The following is a 15,530-nucleotide window of genomic DNA, read 5'->3' on the forward strand; positions in this document are numbered from 1 at the left end:
CAATCAATTTAGCTGTTGTCCCCCCAGAGTCACATAAATACTGCCGCTAACATTTAGGTGTTTTCCATTTATATGGCGCACCTGGGTATTCATTGAACCCGTTTCGGATCCTATAAAAGCACATAGCGATTTATAACGCGGTGTTGTTTTAGCTGGAGATAGAATGTTAAAATGGCTTGTTAGTATCCCCAGGTTACTGTCTCCCCCGGGCTTCAGAGCCAGCATGGCCGCTCGGCTCAAAAGCTGCACATTTGTCCTGTGTGTTCTGCCGATTAATCAATCAATCGCTGATTGATTGCAACATATCCGGTATTGAACCTGCGCTCCTCTGTCACTGCTGAACACGATCCCATTATTTAAAAATGAATGGTTCTGCTATGTCGCTCTTTTTGTGATTTATTTGGCAGAAGTAGATTGGCTGCTGGTATCGCAGGGGATCTTCTGGCGTCTCACCATAAGGGTTCAAGGGTAGATCCCAGATAGGCTACTACTAGTGCTGTTAGCAAGGGAACTTTGCTATTTATTATTATTATTATTATTATTATTATTATTATTATTATTATTATTATTATAGTAATCTAATATATTTTCATATCAATATATGATGTGTGTATTATTATTATTAATAATAAATTAAAAATGGTTTATTACTTATATCATAATAGGTTAATAATAATAATAATAATAATAATAATAATAATAATAGTAATACAAATAATACATATTTATGTACGAATGTAAGTAAATTAAGGTGTTTCCATTATTTACACTGTAGTTTTCATTATTTACACTTTCACCCTCACGAATCCACAGTCAGCTATCGTTTTTACAAATCTATCCACATTACCAGAGGACTAAGATGAAATAACATGCAGATAAACGAAATATCTCCATCCGTAAGCACACGTGTGTGTGAATAGAAACTAGATATCCAGTATATGCAAAAGGTATATAGTCTTAGTGTGTACCATGCACAGGAGTGGATACAACATACATAATCAATTACTTTCACTCAGGTGAAAAGCATAGTACACACTCCCTCAAAGTTGTACTCTAAGCTGTGATCGATATACCACTGCTGTGGTGCATGACGCATGAAGCGGAAATAATTCCTGGGGAGATATCATATGTACACCGAGTAAAGTCAATAATTCTTCCTTGCAAGTGAATTTCTGTGACACGTCACAAAGCCTTTCTCTGATTTGTTAAGTTACATATAAACATTTATAAACAGAACACATTCATATATCCAATAATGCATTCGTTCCTCGCATGGAATTCACTTACCCATTTCCGCTTGTCTGTTCACTTCGCTGTGTGGAATAGCTTTTTGGCTGTGGAATCCTACACGAGACTCCTCCACCAGAGCCAACGAATTCCAGAGCTGAGGTGCGCGATATACTTTGCGCACCTCTGTCCTTCCTTGCTCCAAAAAATCTGGCAAAACAATGCGCTAAATAAGAGGATCCCAAGATAACGAAAATAAAAAAAAGATTGAAAGAAAAAGGCTTCAAGCCTCAACACTATAGCGTCAATCCTCCCGTTTTAATATCCAGCATCCCGTGAGATGAGCGTTCCAGATAATGAGAAATACGTTGTTATTATAGAATAATTATGAGAAAAAGTTGCTGAAAATGGCAATGGTAAATAAACCAACTGTTCACATTTATAACCCCCACCAGGTCGTTCAATACAATACACGCTGTTAAGCGCATTTGGTAATTCAGTTAGTAGTCAGCCAGTGAGCCAAGTTCCGCGGCAGGACTACAGCGCTCTGTGTGCAGGTGGCTCGCTAAATAGAACAGACCGCCCCGGAGAAACAAAATCAGCCACCGATGTGATGGCATGCGTCTCTCTCTCTCTCTCTCTCTCTCTCTCTCTCTCTCTCTCTCTCTCTCTCTCTCTCTCTCTCTCTCTCTCTCTCTCTCTCTCTCACGTCTACAGCTTTCTCTCTTTTTTGCACGTTATACAGAAAAGAGAGGAATCACACTCCGACTGTGGGAGTACAGGATGAGAAAGCATGACAACGAAATAAATGTTGCGAATCGTCTCTCGTTTATTATACACTGCTAGGTTCCGGCAGTATGTGCGCGATGAAGACGCATTGATATATTGTGTGCGTCAACTGTAGGGCCCTTATGACTCTAAAGGGATCCGTAAAAAACAGACAATCATGCCGCGAATAGTGTTTTGGAATTGAGCTTAGCTAATGTACAGTGAGACCTGATTGAAATGTTTAAATACAGTATGTAATAGGAATAAGTATGTCATACTTGTCATACATAAGTATGGCCTTAAATATGAAACAATACGTCATCCTTTCCCTAGTGAAATTATTATTTCACAAGAATGGGTGCAAGTCCATGACCAAGGACTTTGGTTCAAAGCTGTTTATTTACCAGACTCAATAAATAGTTTTGAATATTCTTGGAGTTGCAGGCCAAAATGATTTATATATTTGGATCATAATAATTCATGGTTTATTGTTGTAAAACACAGCATGTGGGAAAACCTCTGATGAATTCAATACATTTCAAAACAGAAATGCTGTATATTCACTGTAATATGGATGGAAATCACATTTGCAGGAGATTTATACATACTCCCCCTATTTCAATGCACCATAATATTTGGAACAAGTGGCTTCACAGGTGTTTCTGGTTCCCCAGGTGTGTTCAATCTCTTCCATAGTGCAGGTATAAGAGAGCTTTTAGTATATAGTCCAAACCTTTGGCTTTGCATAATCAACTGTTTGGAACATCATTACCAAGAAAGAGAGCTCTCTGTTATCACAAAGGGCCTGGCAGGCCAAGGAAGACCTCTACATGATGACCGAAGAATTATCACCGTAATGAAGACCACACACCTGTCCAACATATCAGAAACACTCTTCAGGGGGCAGGTGTGTGAGTGACTACTCTCCACAGAAGATTTCACAAACAGAGCTACAGGCTACACTGCAAGATGCAAACCACTAGTTAGCTGCAAAAACATGATGGCCAGGTTACAGTTTGCTAAGTAGTGCTTAACAGAGCCTACTGAGTTCTGGAAAAAGGTCTCTGGACAGAAGAGACCAAGATTGTCTTGTATCTATGTGATGGCAAGAGCAATATCTGGAGGCTAAAAAGAATAGCCTAAGAACCAATATATACCCCCCTCCCCTCATCTGTGAAACATGGGTTATAGTTTGGGCATGAACATGTAGGGCTGTCACAGGTATCTAGCTCACTTGTCTTAATTGATAAGGTTGGTGCCAAGGCTATTTGTTTATTGTTTATTTTGTCCATAGGAGGTCCAAAATCCAAAAACATTAATAAACAAACAATTAAAAATTGTTATAATGTGCCTATAATAAGCTCAAATTGTTTGGTTACAAAATGAATGAGAGCATGCTAGCTAGCAATCAGTTGAGAGAGTGTGGATAGCAGGAAACCTTTTAGTAACGTTAATACACTTATTTCCACCTGTAGTATTGGTTGCCGTTTGAAAATATTTTCCTCAATTTCAGAACTAACAAAGTTCGCCACAATTCTTCTCGCTATACACCATGTCTCTTGGTTCTGTTATCTCTTCCCATGGCTTTTCTTATCACTCTTACGCCGATGACACCCAACTCTTTATTTCCTTCCCCCCCGATACCCAAGTCACCACACAGATCTCTGCCTGCTTGGCTGATATCTCTGCGTGGATGTTTTCCCACCACCTGAAGCTTAACCTTGCCAAAACTGAGCTTCTCTACATCCCTTCTAAGTCCTCTCCGTCAATCAACCTCTCACTGACTGTTGAGGACTTTGTAGTTTCCTCCTCCCGCATGGCAAAGAATCTTGGTGTGACTCTTGATAACTGCGGCAGCCTGGCTCCACAAGTATCCTCCACTGCCAGAACCTGCAGGTTCTTTCTGTACAATATACGCCGTATCCGTCATGTCCTGACGGAGAAAGTCACCCAGCTCCTAGTCCAGGTGTTCATCATTTCCCGCCTGGATTACTGCAACTCCCTCCTAGCCGGTCTCCCAGCATGTGACATCAAGCCCCTCCAGCTGGTCCAGAATGCTGCAGCCCGCCTGATCACCATGTCACCCCGCTTCTCACTGGCCTCCACTGGCTTCCTATTGCCGCACGCATCCGATTCAAGGCCCTAGTGTTGGCATTTCAGGCTGCTCAGGGGACTGCCCCACCTTACATACAATCCTTGATCACTCCCTACTCCCCAGCTAGACCACTCCGGTCTGCCAGCTCTGGTCACCTTATAATAATAATAATAATAATAATATACCTTTTATTGAACCCCATGGGGTAATTTCGCCTCTGCATTTGACCCATCCTAGTTATTAGGAGCAGTGGGCAGCCACAGTGCAGCACCCGGGGAGCAAATGTGGGGTTAAGGGCCTTGCTCAAGGGTCCAACGGCCCAACGGCTGTGCGGATTTATTGTGGCTCGACCGGGATTCGAACCGATGTTGTGGCTCCCAGTCATGTACCTTAACCACTACGCTACAAGCCGCCATGGTTATGGTTCCCTCTCTACGTGCACCTGGTGGTCGAGCTGCACATTCACGCCTGTTTTCCGTTCTGGTTCCTCAGTGGTGGAATGACTTGCCCACCACTGTCAGGACAGCAGAATCCCTCCCCCTATTTTGACGCAGACTAAAAACACACCTTTTCAAACTCTACCTTAGTCCTCCCTCCTGATTTCTCCCGCCCCCCTTTCTGATATCCCTATCCCCCTTGGTCTATGTCTCAGACAGTTTTTCTTCTTATTTCTCTGCCTCATAATGGCTTCCTTGACTTTTATTGACACAACTCTGAGCCTTGTTGGCAAATGCCAATTATAGACTCCTAAGGCAATCTAAAGCCTGGAATCAAGACTAGATACTGAAAGCTTTCTTATACCTGCACTTAGGAAGTGATTGAATACAACTGACTAATGAGAAACAGTTTAAAACTGTCCTATTACTTTTGGTCCTAAAAAATGGGATCAAAAAGATATCATTCCTACACAAAATCCAATGTGCTGGAGCACAGAGCCAAAAGAACAGAAATTGTACTACTGCCCATGTCATGATCTGTGTTTTGTGAATTAATTTAATTGTTTATTATCCTTTATTTTTGTAATTTATTATTTTTCATATTCATGTTTGTCTTGACTGTCATAGTATTCCTGTGTTTGTGTTTGCCTTACCATGTGCTTGTGTTTTCTTTGTCCTGAACCCCGCCCTCACCTGTCCCCCTTTGGTTCATTTGCATTGTCATTGTTCTGATTGATTCCTCCCTGTTCCTCGTTGTCTCCTGCCCATTAGTAGCTTCCCTCTGTTATTTAAGTTCTTCCCTTTTGTTCAGCCCTTGCCAGATCGTGCCTGAAATGTTTGGTGAGATTCTACCCGTTTTTGCACTGTTCCCATGTGCGCTTGATAGATCTTTGATTTACTGTTTATGGTAGCTTTCTGAGTTAGTGTTTTGAGTGTTTTTTTGGATCTGCTCTTTTGGCATTTGAGTTTTGGGTTTTTGAGAATTTGTTCTGTCTTTTTTCTGAGTTTGAATTTTTGATTTGATTTTGGAATTCTGAGTGACTGCCTTGTCTGATCCTGGTCAAAATAAATTATTCTCTTTTTGCCTACTACTTCCGGTCTGTATCTGGGTCCTTGTCTGCGAGTCCTGCGTGTGGTGCACAGACCACTCAGCTAGTTTTCACCTGTAAAATATGACATGGCTTTTTTTTCTCTTACAAATAAAAACCTGTCAAACATTACTTTTCAATGGTTTATGACATAAAAAGGACTTATTTCATAACCTGCAGATAAAAAAACAATAATTTGAATTGTAACAAATGTTTTACAATAACAAATTAATAATGAAAAGGAATCTTTTGATAAACTGCTCTAACTTCTGCTGATTCTAGCCAGTGGTCAATCCGATTCTGTCAGTGTCAATGTAAAAACGCCAGCTGCAGATGAGTCAAGTTTGAACCATGTTAGCATGCTCCCAAACTGGCAACGCATATGCTGCCTAGCGACATAACTGGCATCTTGTGAAGCTTATCTAAAAACCTATCCACACTTCGTGAAATAAGTCATGTTTACAGCTTATTCTCACCTCATAAAATGCCCCCGGGGGTGCCAATAACTGTGAAACGTGTTTTTTGTAGAAATTTTTTTTTATTACTTTGGATTCCATAGAATCATGAACAAAGCCACTGATTTTCACATAAAATTTATATAAATAACGGTACCAATATTCTTTTTTAGCTTACAGTATTTTTGTGCATATTTATCAAGGGTGCCAATGATTGTAGATCTGACTATATATACGTATATACACTCAGTGAGCAGTTTTAGACCTATTTTTCCGACTTATGAAGTCCTCTGCTGCTGTTGCATATCCACTTAGAGTTATGATGTGTTGTGTGTTCAGAGATGCTCTTCTCCATACCACTGTTGTAATGTGTGGTTATTTGCATTACTGTCACCTTCCTGTGAGCTTCAACTAGTCTGGCCCTTCTCTGACCTCTCTCATTTACAGTGTGTTCTGCATTTTTTTGTTTTTCGCACCATTCTTTGCAAACTCTAACTGTTGTGCATGAAAAGCCCAAGAGATCAGGAGTTTCTGAGAAACTCAAACCACCCTGTCTGGCACCAGTAATCATTGGCACTTTGTGGTGAGGCATAGATCAGGGCAAGGGTATAAAATAATTTCAAAAGCTTTGAGTGTTCCCAGGAGCACATTGGCCTCAATAATTGTGAAATGGAAGAAGTTTGGAACAATCAAAACTCTTCCTAGAGCCAAACTGAGTAACTGGGGAAGAAGGGCCTTGGTCAGGTAGGTGACCAAAGAACCTAACAGTCACTCAAACAGAACTTCCAAAGTCCTCTGCAGAGAACCTGGGAGAACCTGCTGGAAGGACGACTATCTCAACACGACTCCGTCAATCAGAGCTTTGAGGTAGAGTGGCTAGACAGAAGCCACTTTTGAGTAAAAGGCATGTCAGCCCACTTGGGGTTTGCCAAACGGCATGTAAAGGACTCGGGAGGGACAGAGAGACTTGTCAGAATAGAGAGATGGAAGAATGCAGCCAAATACAGAGAGATCCTTGAAGAATACCTGCTCCAGAGTGTTCACAACCTCAGACAGGGGCGATAGTTCAGCTTTCACTATGACAATGACTCGAAGCATACAGCCAAGATAACGCTGGAATGGCTTCGGGACAAATCTCTGACCGTCCTTGAGTGGCCCAGCCGAAGCCCAGTCTTAAACCTCATAGAACATCTGTGGAGAGACCTGAAGATGGCAGTTCAGGAAGGAAGGAGTAAACTGCCCAAATCCAGGTGTGCAAAGCTTGTAGAGACTTACCCAAGAAGACTCAAAGCTGTAATTGCTCTCAAAGGGGCTTTTACAAAGTACTGAATTAAGGGTCTGAATATGTAAATGAGAGATTTCAGTTTTTTGTTTGTAATACATTTTCAAAAGATTCTAAAAACATGATTTCACTTTGACATTATTGGTTATTGAATGTAGATTGCCATTGAAAAATGGCAATTTTATAACACAATAAGGTGTGCAAAATGTGAATGCTGAATACTTTCGGCAACCACTGTATTTATCTTGTTTCAAAGAACCTGTAGAAACAGCTCAAATAAAATAAAAACTAAAAAATCCTAAGGAATGTTCTAGATGCATCTCCATGCAGTAATTTGTTCCTGACACCTGTCGCACCACAGTAGCTTCTTATTTCAAGCACTCACACATGCATGCACACACATTTTGATAAAAAATATACAGCTCTACTGTAGACATACAGCTGAAGGAATCTGTTATTTGCCATTTTTTAAACTATTGCTGACACTGATTTTCAACAGTGCTTGACAAAAACAAACAAAATGAGTAAAATTAGAACCCACATGCATTTTTAGCAGTCACCAGGTAACAATCATATCAAATGTTTTTCCATTTTTATATTTCATTATTTCATTATTTCTCCGAACGTCTTCGATTGTACAGTTTGTTCACTGTGTGTGTTTACACACAAAGAAGAGGGTACCCCAGGTCTCATCTCTGTTGATTTTCACTTTAAATTCAATGCTGTTGTTTTTATGTTTATTTGCTGTTGGATGAGAGATTCATGAAAAAGTGTTTCCTGAAGGGACCAGCTCAGACAAGCAACCAGCACTAGCTGGCTGACCAGCTCATACCCATCGAGACCAGCTTTATGACCAGCTTGAACATGCTGGTTGACCAGCTCATACCCAGCTAGACCAGGTTATGACCAGCTTGACCATGGTTAACCAGCTCATACTCGGCTAGACCAGGTTATGACCAGCTTGACCAACTCAATTTCCAAGCTGGCCAAGCTATCAGAGGAGAACCGTGGGGGCCAGTTCTCTGCCGAACAGGCAGTGAGGGTCACGCATGAACCTTGCTGCAGTTGCAGGCCATTGTCCATTCCAAATTAGGGTTGGAATTGGACATTCTCAGCCCCACAAGGTTCCATATTGTAGAAAAATTGCATTTTCCTTGCTCTGTGGATTATAAGAGAGTTTAAGGTGTTATAAAACACTTTGAAAGTATCAAAACACACGGTCCCCAAATAATTCCACACAATCCACACAATAAAATGTGTATTTAAACATTCACGGAATTTCACGAAGAGAGAGCTGATTGCTTTTTGAGGAGGTGCAGAGAGAGCTGATTGCCATTTGAGGAGGTGCAGAGAGAGCTGATTGGCATTGAAGGAGGTGCAGAGAGAGCTGATTACTGTGAGAGGAGGTGCAAAGAGAGCTGATTACTGTTAGAGGTGGTGCAGAGAGAGCTGATTACTGTTAGAGGAGGTGCAGAGAGAGCTGGTTGCCATTGGAGGAGGTGCAGAGAGAGCTGATTACTGTTGGAGGAGGTGCAGAGAGAGCTGATTACTGTGAGAGGAGGTGCAGAGAGAGCTGATTACTGTTAGAGGAGGTGCAGAGAGAGCTGACTACTGTTAGAGGAGGTGCAGAGATAGCTGATTACTGTTTGAGGAGGTGCAGAGAGAGCTGGTTGCCATTGGAGGAGGTGCAGAGAGAGTTCATTATTATTGGAGGAGGTGCATAGAGAGCTGGTTGCCGTTGGAGAAGGTGCAGGGAGAGCTGATTACTATTAGAGGAGGTGCAGAGAGAGCTGATTACTGTTGGAGGAGGTGCAGAGAGAGCTGATTACTGTGAGAGGAGGTGCAGAGAGAGCTGATTACTGTTTGAGGAGGTGCAGAGAGAGCTGATCACTGTTTGAGGAGGTGCAGAGAGAGCTGGTTGCCATTGGAGGAGGTTCAGAGAGAGTTCATTATTATTGGAGGAGGTGCTGAAAGAGCTGATTATTATTGAAGGTAATCAGCGCTCTCTCTCTTCTCCTCCAACCAATACAATAATAGGCGAAGAAGGCAGTGTTTAACTTGGACTTTAAATTATAACTAGAAATACTGTTTACCTGCAGGCTGCAGCAAGAATGTTTGCATTTAATGGATAAAAAAGATGTAGTTTAACTTGAAAAAGCACAACATAGGCTCTGTACTCCAATACATTGGATTTGCAATTAAACCGTAAATATGAAGTTAAAGTGCAGACTATCACCTTTACTTTGTTTTTGCATCCATATTGGGTGATATTTGGTCCCCCCATTTCAGGGGACCAAAAGTAATTGGACAGTTGGCTTCAGAACTGTTTCTAATTAGTCAGGTATATTCAATCATTTCCAAGTGCAGATATAACAAAGCTTTCAGTATTTATCCCTGATTCTAGGCTTTTAATTGCCTTTGGAGTCTGTTATTGGCAGTTATCAACATGAGACCGAGAGTTGTGCCAATGAAAGGCAAGGAAGCCATTAACCATTATGTGGCTGAGAAATAAGTCGCAGCACAATGCAGTACAAGTTCCATCACAGCTGTGCCAGGACTCAATCTACAATTTCAGGATTTCCACAGTGAAGAAAGGATATGTGTTATATAATGGTATAATAAAATGTTAAAGTGGTGCTTAACCTAAAAAAAAAAAGCAGTTCTCTTACTATATGGGGGAGAACAGGCACAATTGTGATGCATAACAAACACATTTTCTCATTTTCTCATCCAAGAATATAAGCATGGAATGCGATATTTGCACATTTTACATGGGGACATTTAAATCATGATTACCCTACGTTTTGTGCACAACTAAGACAGTTTTTCAACATAGATTTATTGTAACAGGTGTAATGTCTGTCTCTTGTTCACAAAATGCAAACAAGACAAAAATGCAACACCACAAATCATCCAATCCCACAATAAATGAAAATAAATGACATTCCTAACTGGTTTCCAGTTTATGCTCTTTTGAACCAAAGAAAGTTTTGTCCTGGAAAATAATGCATACATTAACGATTTTGCAGTGAACAATGTTACAATTCTGCCTGTTCTCCCCTCCCTTGGAAAATTGTCTCATGATTACACATTGCACATTGCATTTATTCTGTAGGTCTAGATTCTGTCTCTACCACAATGGATGTAAAATATAGGACCCAGGAGCCATAATACAGAAATTTCCTATCTTAAGTCCAAAGTTAAAATAGGACAGGTTTAAGACAAGTTTCATTACATTACATATTACATTAATGGCATTTGGCAGACGCTCTTATCCAGAGCGACGTACAACAAAGTGCATACCTATAACCAGGGATAAGTGCGCTGAAAGACCCGAGAGGGAAGTACAATTTCAACTGCTACCTGCACAACAAAGATAAGGACCAGGGCCTATTTTTTTTTTTTTTTTTTTTAAACAAACAAACAAACAAACAAACAAACAAACAAACAAACAAACAAACAATGCAAACGTATGACCAAACCCCTTAACTAGCCAAACACTGCTTACCTAGCCAAACTAAAAAAACTGATACACAAAAAAGAAAATCACAGAAAGACAACAATTAAGGTTCACAGGGAGGTAGGGAGGGACGGGGAGAGGTGCTACTTGAAGAGGTGCGTCTTCAGTTTGCACTTGAAGGTGGGAAGAGATTCTACAGTTCTGACCTCAATGGGGAGTTCGTTCCACCACCGTGGAGCCAGAACAGACAGTAGTCATGAGCGTGAGGTGGAGGTTCGGAGAGGGGGAGGTGCCAAGCGGCCTGTGGAGGCTGAACGAAGAGGTCTGGCAGGGGTGTAGGGTCTGATGTTTTTTTGTAGGTCAGCTGGGGAAGACCCCTTAACTGCTTGGAAGGCTAGCACCAATGTTTTGAATTTGATGCGAGCCATGACAGGCAGCCAGTGGAGGGAGGTAAGCAGGGGGGTGACATGTGAGCATTTGGGAAGGTTGAAGACCAGACGAGCTGCTGCATTCTGGATAAGTTGGAGGGGTCTGATGGCGGACGCTGGGAGGCCAGCGAGTCTCACAAATTCGTATTACGGAAGCAAATGCTAACTAATTGCAGGAATCGTTTCTGATGTTATTGGATCCTATCTTATCTCAGGTTAGGAAATCTTTACTAAAAATACGAAATTGATTATCAACTTTTATGTCTGTTTCCCAACAACCGACGCCGCTTTTCCATATTGGGCACAGCCGATTGGTTAGGTAAATAAACAAACTGAGTTACGTTGTCTCTAGCAGAGATTAGCACTGGTTTGCTACTCAAGTCCAGTGCTACTATGGCCATAAACACTGTTTAGTTTCATTGAAACTTTGGGGGAGACACACTGCCAGACCACCTAGTCTTGTATAGTTCCAGGCCTCACAAGTACTGTCGAGCAATACATATGAAAATATTGTGTTCTTGTCTCAAAACTATGCATACATACCAGTCCTAATCACAACACACATATCGGAGCCACTAACATTACCATATAGCTAAAATTTAATCTGGCCAAAATGCCAAGTGAAATCGTTACTACTAAATTATAAGTATAAAATATAATCGCTACAATTTAATTGTTAAATTACTATACCTTTGCAAATAAAATACATTTGTGTTTTCATTTGCTGTTTATTTTAAAGAAGGTGATGTTAGGTTCAAGTAACATTTCAAAAGTAGTAGCCATTATGGTAGTAGCCATACAAGACCGGCCATTGTGGTAGTTAACCAGTTTGCTCACATTAGCGAATTAAGTTAGTACAGGGTTATCCTAAAGTTAGTCTGGAGTTAGGATAGGAAAATTAACATAGGAACTTTTGTTCTGTAATAGCTATTTTCTTAAATCAGCACCTGACTGAAATTACCATGGTAACGATACAGATAAGATAGGATTTCAGAGTTTCAGAAGTTTCTGCAATACGTCCTCAGGCCTCTGGGAGTAAATAAATATACTAAAGCACATTTTTCCCACTCACTTCGACACAGACAAATGTGCTCCGGTTTTTGTCCCAATTCTGGCTTGCTGCTCTGGTTTTCAACTCTGAGATGTTGGCACCTCTGGGTCAGAGAATCCATTGTATGCTGGTTATGATTGGTCACTGCGATTAGCGTGGTCAGTGAGTGCATTGTATGCTGATTTTGACTGGTCACAGGGATTAGTGGGGGAGAGGGCCTACTTCTTGAGTTAGTAGCCTTAACCTTATTAACATAAATTATATCTTCGTATTAGCTTATTAGCTGCTGAGATAAGCTGCTGTGCACTTGGATACTTGGATCTTTAATACTAAAATTAATCCATTACTAAAATAAAGCTAAACCCCTTTGTGCCTTTCTTGAATACATGCCATTTTGTCATAAGACAAAAAGACATACCAGTCTGTTATCAGATCTGTTGTATCAATCTTCCAATTTCACATTAATCTGATGAGGTATCAAAGATCTTATTTCAAAACAAGATTAGAGACTGCTGGGGCTGTTCATGTTAATTTCAATAAATTGCATTAGCGCACCGACTTTGAAACATCAACATGTAAAAAATAAACAAATAAAAAAATTAAGTGACATCAGTCCTGAAATAACTTTAGTTGACTGCACTATAAAAGGGGTCCAGATGTTTGCAGGGCCAACATTTGATTGACATCAAACTTAATAGATGTTATGTGTTCCACAGGAAACCCAAGGACATATCAAGGTCTCATATTTTGAATTCAAAAAAATGTACCATGGATCCAGGCATCCAATTCCTAGGCACAATCATGAGACATGGTGTCAGGGAAGTACTAGTCCACGGAAGCTATTCCGTGCCACATTTACAATTATTAAACGACCATGTCTAACAATGAAAACTGATTTAACAAAGAACTACATTGCATGCAACACATGAATTGACAAAATGACGTATGCGATTTGATTAAACCGGTGTTTGTATTTGATTTAAAAACAGAGCAAAATATTCAGTTTGAATGTGCATCTTGGCTACGTCTCGAAAACAATATGTTGATGCATTTGATAAGAAAATGGGCTGCCTCCAACCAGCTCCCTAGGATGTGTTGTCTTTCTCACTGTTTCCAGCTACAAATTTCATGCTACAAACAGAATGTGCTTCCTGATCCAATGCAAAAGTGTCCTATTTTGCTTAGAGTTTTGCACAGTGGATGAGTTGTTTATTGTTCGTTGAGTCAAGTTTGTTTGGAAGCACCCCGACACCACCCTCTCTAGGTGGTCTGGGCCCACTTGTTTTTGTCCGCACCAGAATGCGATTGCTGTGTTCACACCTGCCCAAATGAACCGCAACAAGGTAGAAAGCACACCAGGGCTCGATTCAACTGGACTTAACAAGGCATACATGAAAGCGCCCTACTATTGTAGTCCATCTAATATTAGAGCCAGTGTAGGGGGCAGGCTGGAGGCAAATCAGAAAACATGTCTTATAGCATAAGGAATCACAGTTTTCCAGAATGTACAAATCTGCATGTACAAATAATTTTCAGGTTTGAAAATTGATCTGTATCCATTGGCGTGGCTTTTAATTAGCATTTGTATGCCGGAACAATAAATAACAATTAATAAATGGAACAATAAATAACAAAAGGGGTGATGTTGAATGCGACAATGTGGATCTTTTTAAAATCAAATAAATGCCGCTTTAATCAAATGGCAGGTGGTCTTTTGTCAGGTCATGTGTTGAGTTTGCATGTGATGTGATGGTTTGTGAATTCACCTGTTTAGTTTTCATAATATCTTATGTGGCCTTTTGTTCATTCGGGTTGAGTTTTCATTGTTAGATGTGATCATTTGATAACTGTAAATGAGGCACGGACTAGCTTCCATATTATTTTGGTGGTCTGATAAAGATCAACCCATCATTATGATAGCAGGTACACAAACTATAAAAGTATAAAAGACATAATACTGTACACCTCCGCTGGCCCTAAAAACAGTAACAAACTATTATGCTGCACAGCCTCTTCAGAGAGATATTGGAACTGACTTGAATGGGTATTTTGTCCCTGTTATGTTTGTTTATAGGTGCTTGATAAAATCACCTCCAGGGAAGCATTTCAAATTCATCGAACTGAGGAAGTCTTGGATACAAGATTATTTTCTTGAGTCGAGCTCTCCCAGGCCTACTCCACAAACACCAGGGGCTTTGCCTGCAATGTTAACACTTTTCCCAGTATTGCATTCCCATACCAAGTTCAAAGAATCCCAAATGATTCATAACACAGAATCAATGTGGTGTGCTGAAATTTAAAGGAAATCCATTTCCTTCAGAAATATGTGTCGGCCTCCTGATGTGACGGAGATGTCCGCTTCTTCCATTATTGTTTCAGGTTTCAGTCAGTTTTCAACGTTCGGCATGGCCAGGGAAGAGCCCAGCACCTCATGCAGACCCCGGGCCTTATTAATAATAATAATAATAATAATAAATAATATTTAAATAAAAATAATAATCAGCATCAGCATCATCATCATCATCTTTATCGCACTTCACAATAGTAAAAGTCACTGAATGTATCCTTATGTGTAGTAATAATAATAATAATAATTATTATTATACCAATAATAATCATCATCATCATCATCATCATCATCAACCTTTTTGCACATAGTTATAGTTATGGCAACACAGTGGTCTGTTGCGCTGTTGCCAATAGATAAGTGATTGAACCTTTGGATTTTCCCTCCTCTCCGTGTGTTTCCGCTCACAGTCCAAACACATGCAGGTTAGGGCCATGAATAGTGAGTGAGCGGTGTATGGGCCCCTGTATGGGAATGGTGGGCTGTCCAGGGTGTATTCCTGCCTTTCGCCCAATTAGCCCTATCACCCTCCTGCCGTCTGGAAGAAGGTACCGGAGCATCCCTGCCAGCTCCTCCAGACTGTGTAACAGTTTCTTCCCCCAGGCCATCAGGATTCTCATACCCTTTACTCCCACACAAAATTAAACGCATAACCCCATAGCGACAGTTTATCCTCATCACCCCGTAATGGATGCACCAGCCACTTTGCTATATTTCCATACTGGGAATGCAGATATTATATATGCTCACAGAGCACTTTATTAGGTATTTATTAGACTTATTTGTTTTACAATTCTACTGCTGTAGCCTATCCACTTAGAGTTATGATGCATTGTGTGTTCAGAGATGCTCTTCTGCATACCACTGTTGCAATATGTGGTTATTTGCATAA

The 15,530-nt window shown here is 40.6% G+C and overlaps 1 protein-coding gene across 1 annotated transcript in view; it reads right to left on the reverse strand.

The window, feature by feature from the left end:
* Positions 1-1,368, reverse strand: part of LOC133142352 (leucine-rich repeat transmembrane neuronal protein 4-like) — a 64,353-nt gene extending 62,985 nt beyond the window's left edge. Inside the window, exon 1 of the mRNA XM_061263521.1 lies at positions 1,288-1,368. Within this exon, the coding sequence (XP_061119505.1) occupies positions 1,288-1,291 (4 nt within the window). The 5' untranslated portion in view covers positions 1,292-1,368. The remainder of the gene's footprint in view (positions 1-1,287) is intronic.
* Between the last annotated feature and the right edge of the window lie 14,162 nt (positions 1,369-15,530).

Source organism: Conger conger, chromosome 12, assembly GCF_963514075.1.
Source record: "Conger conger chromosome 12, fConCon1.1, whole genome shotgun sequence".
Classification (NCBI taxonomy): domain Eukaryota; kingdom Metazoa; phylum Chordata; class Actinopteri; order Anguilliformes; family Congridae; genus Conger; species Conger conger.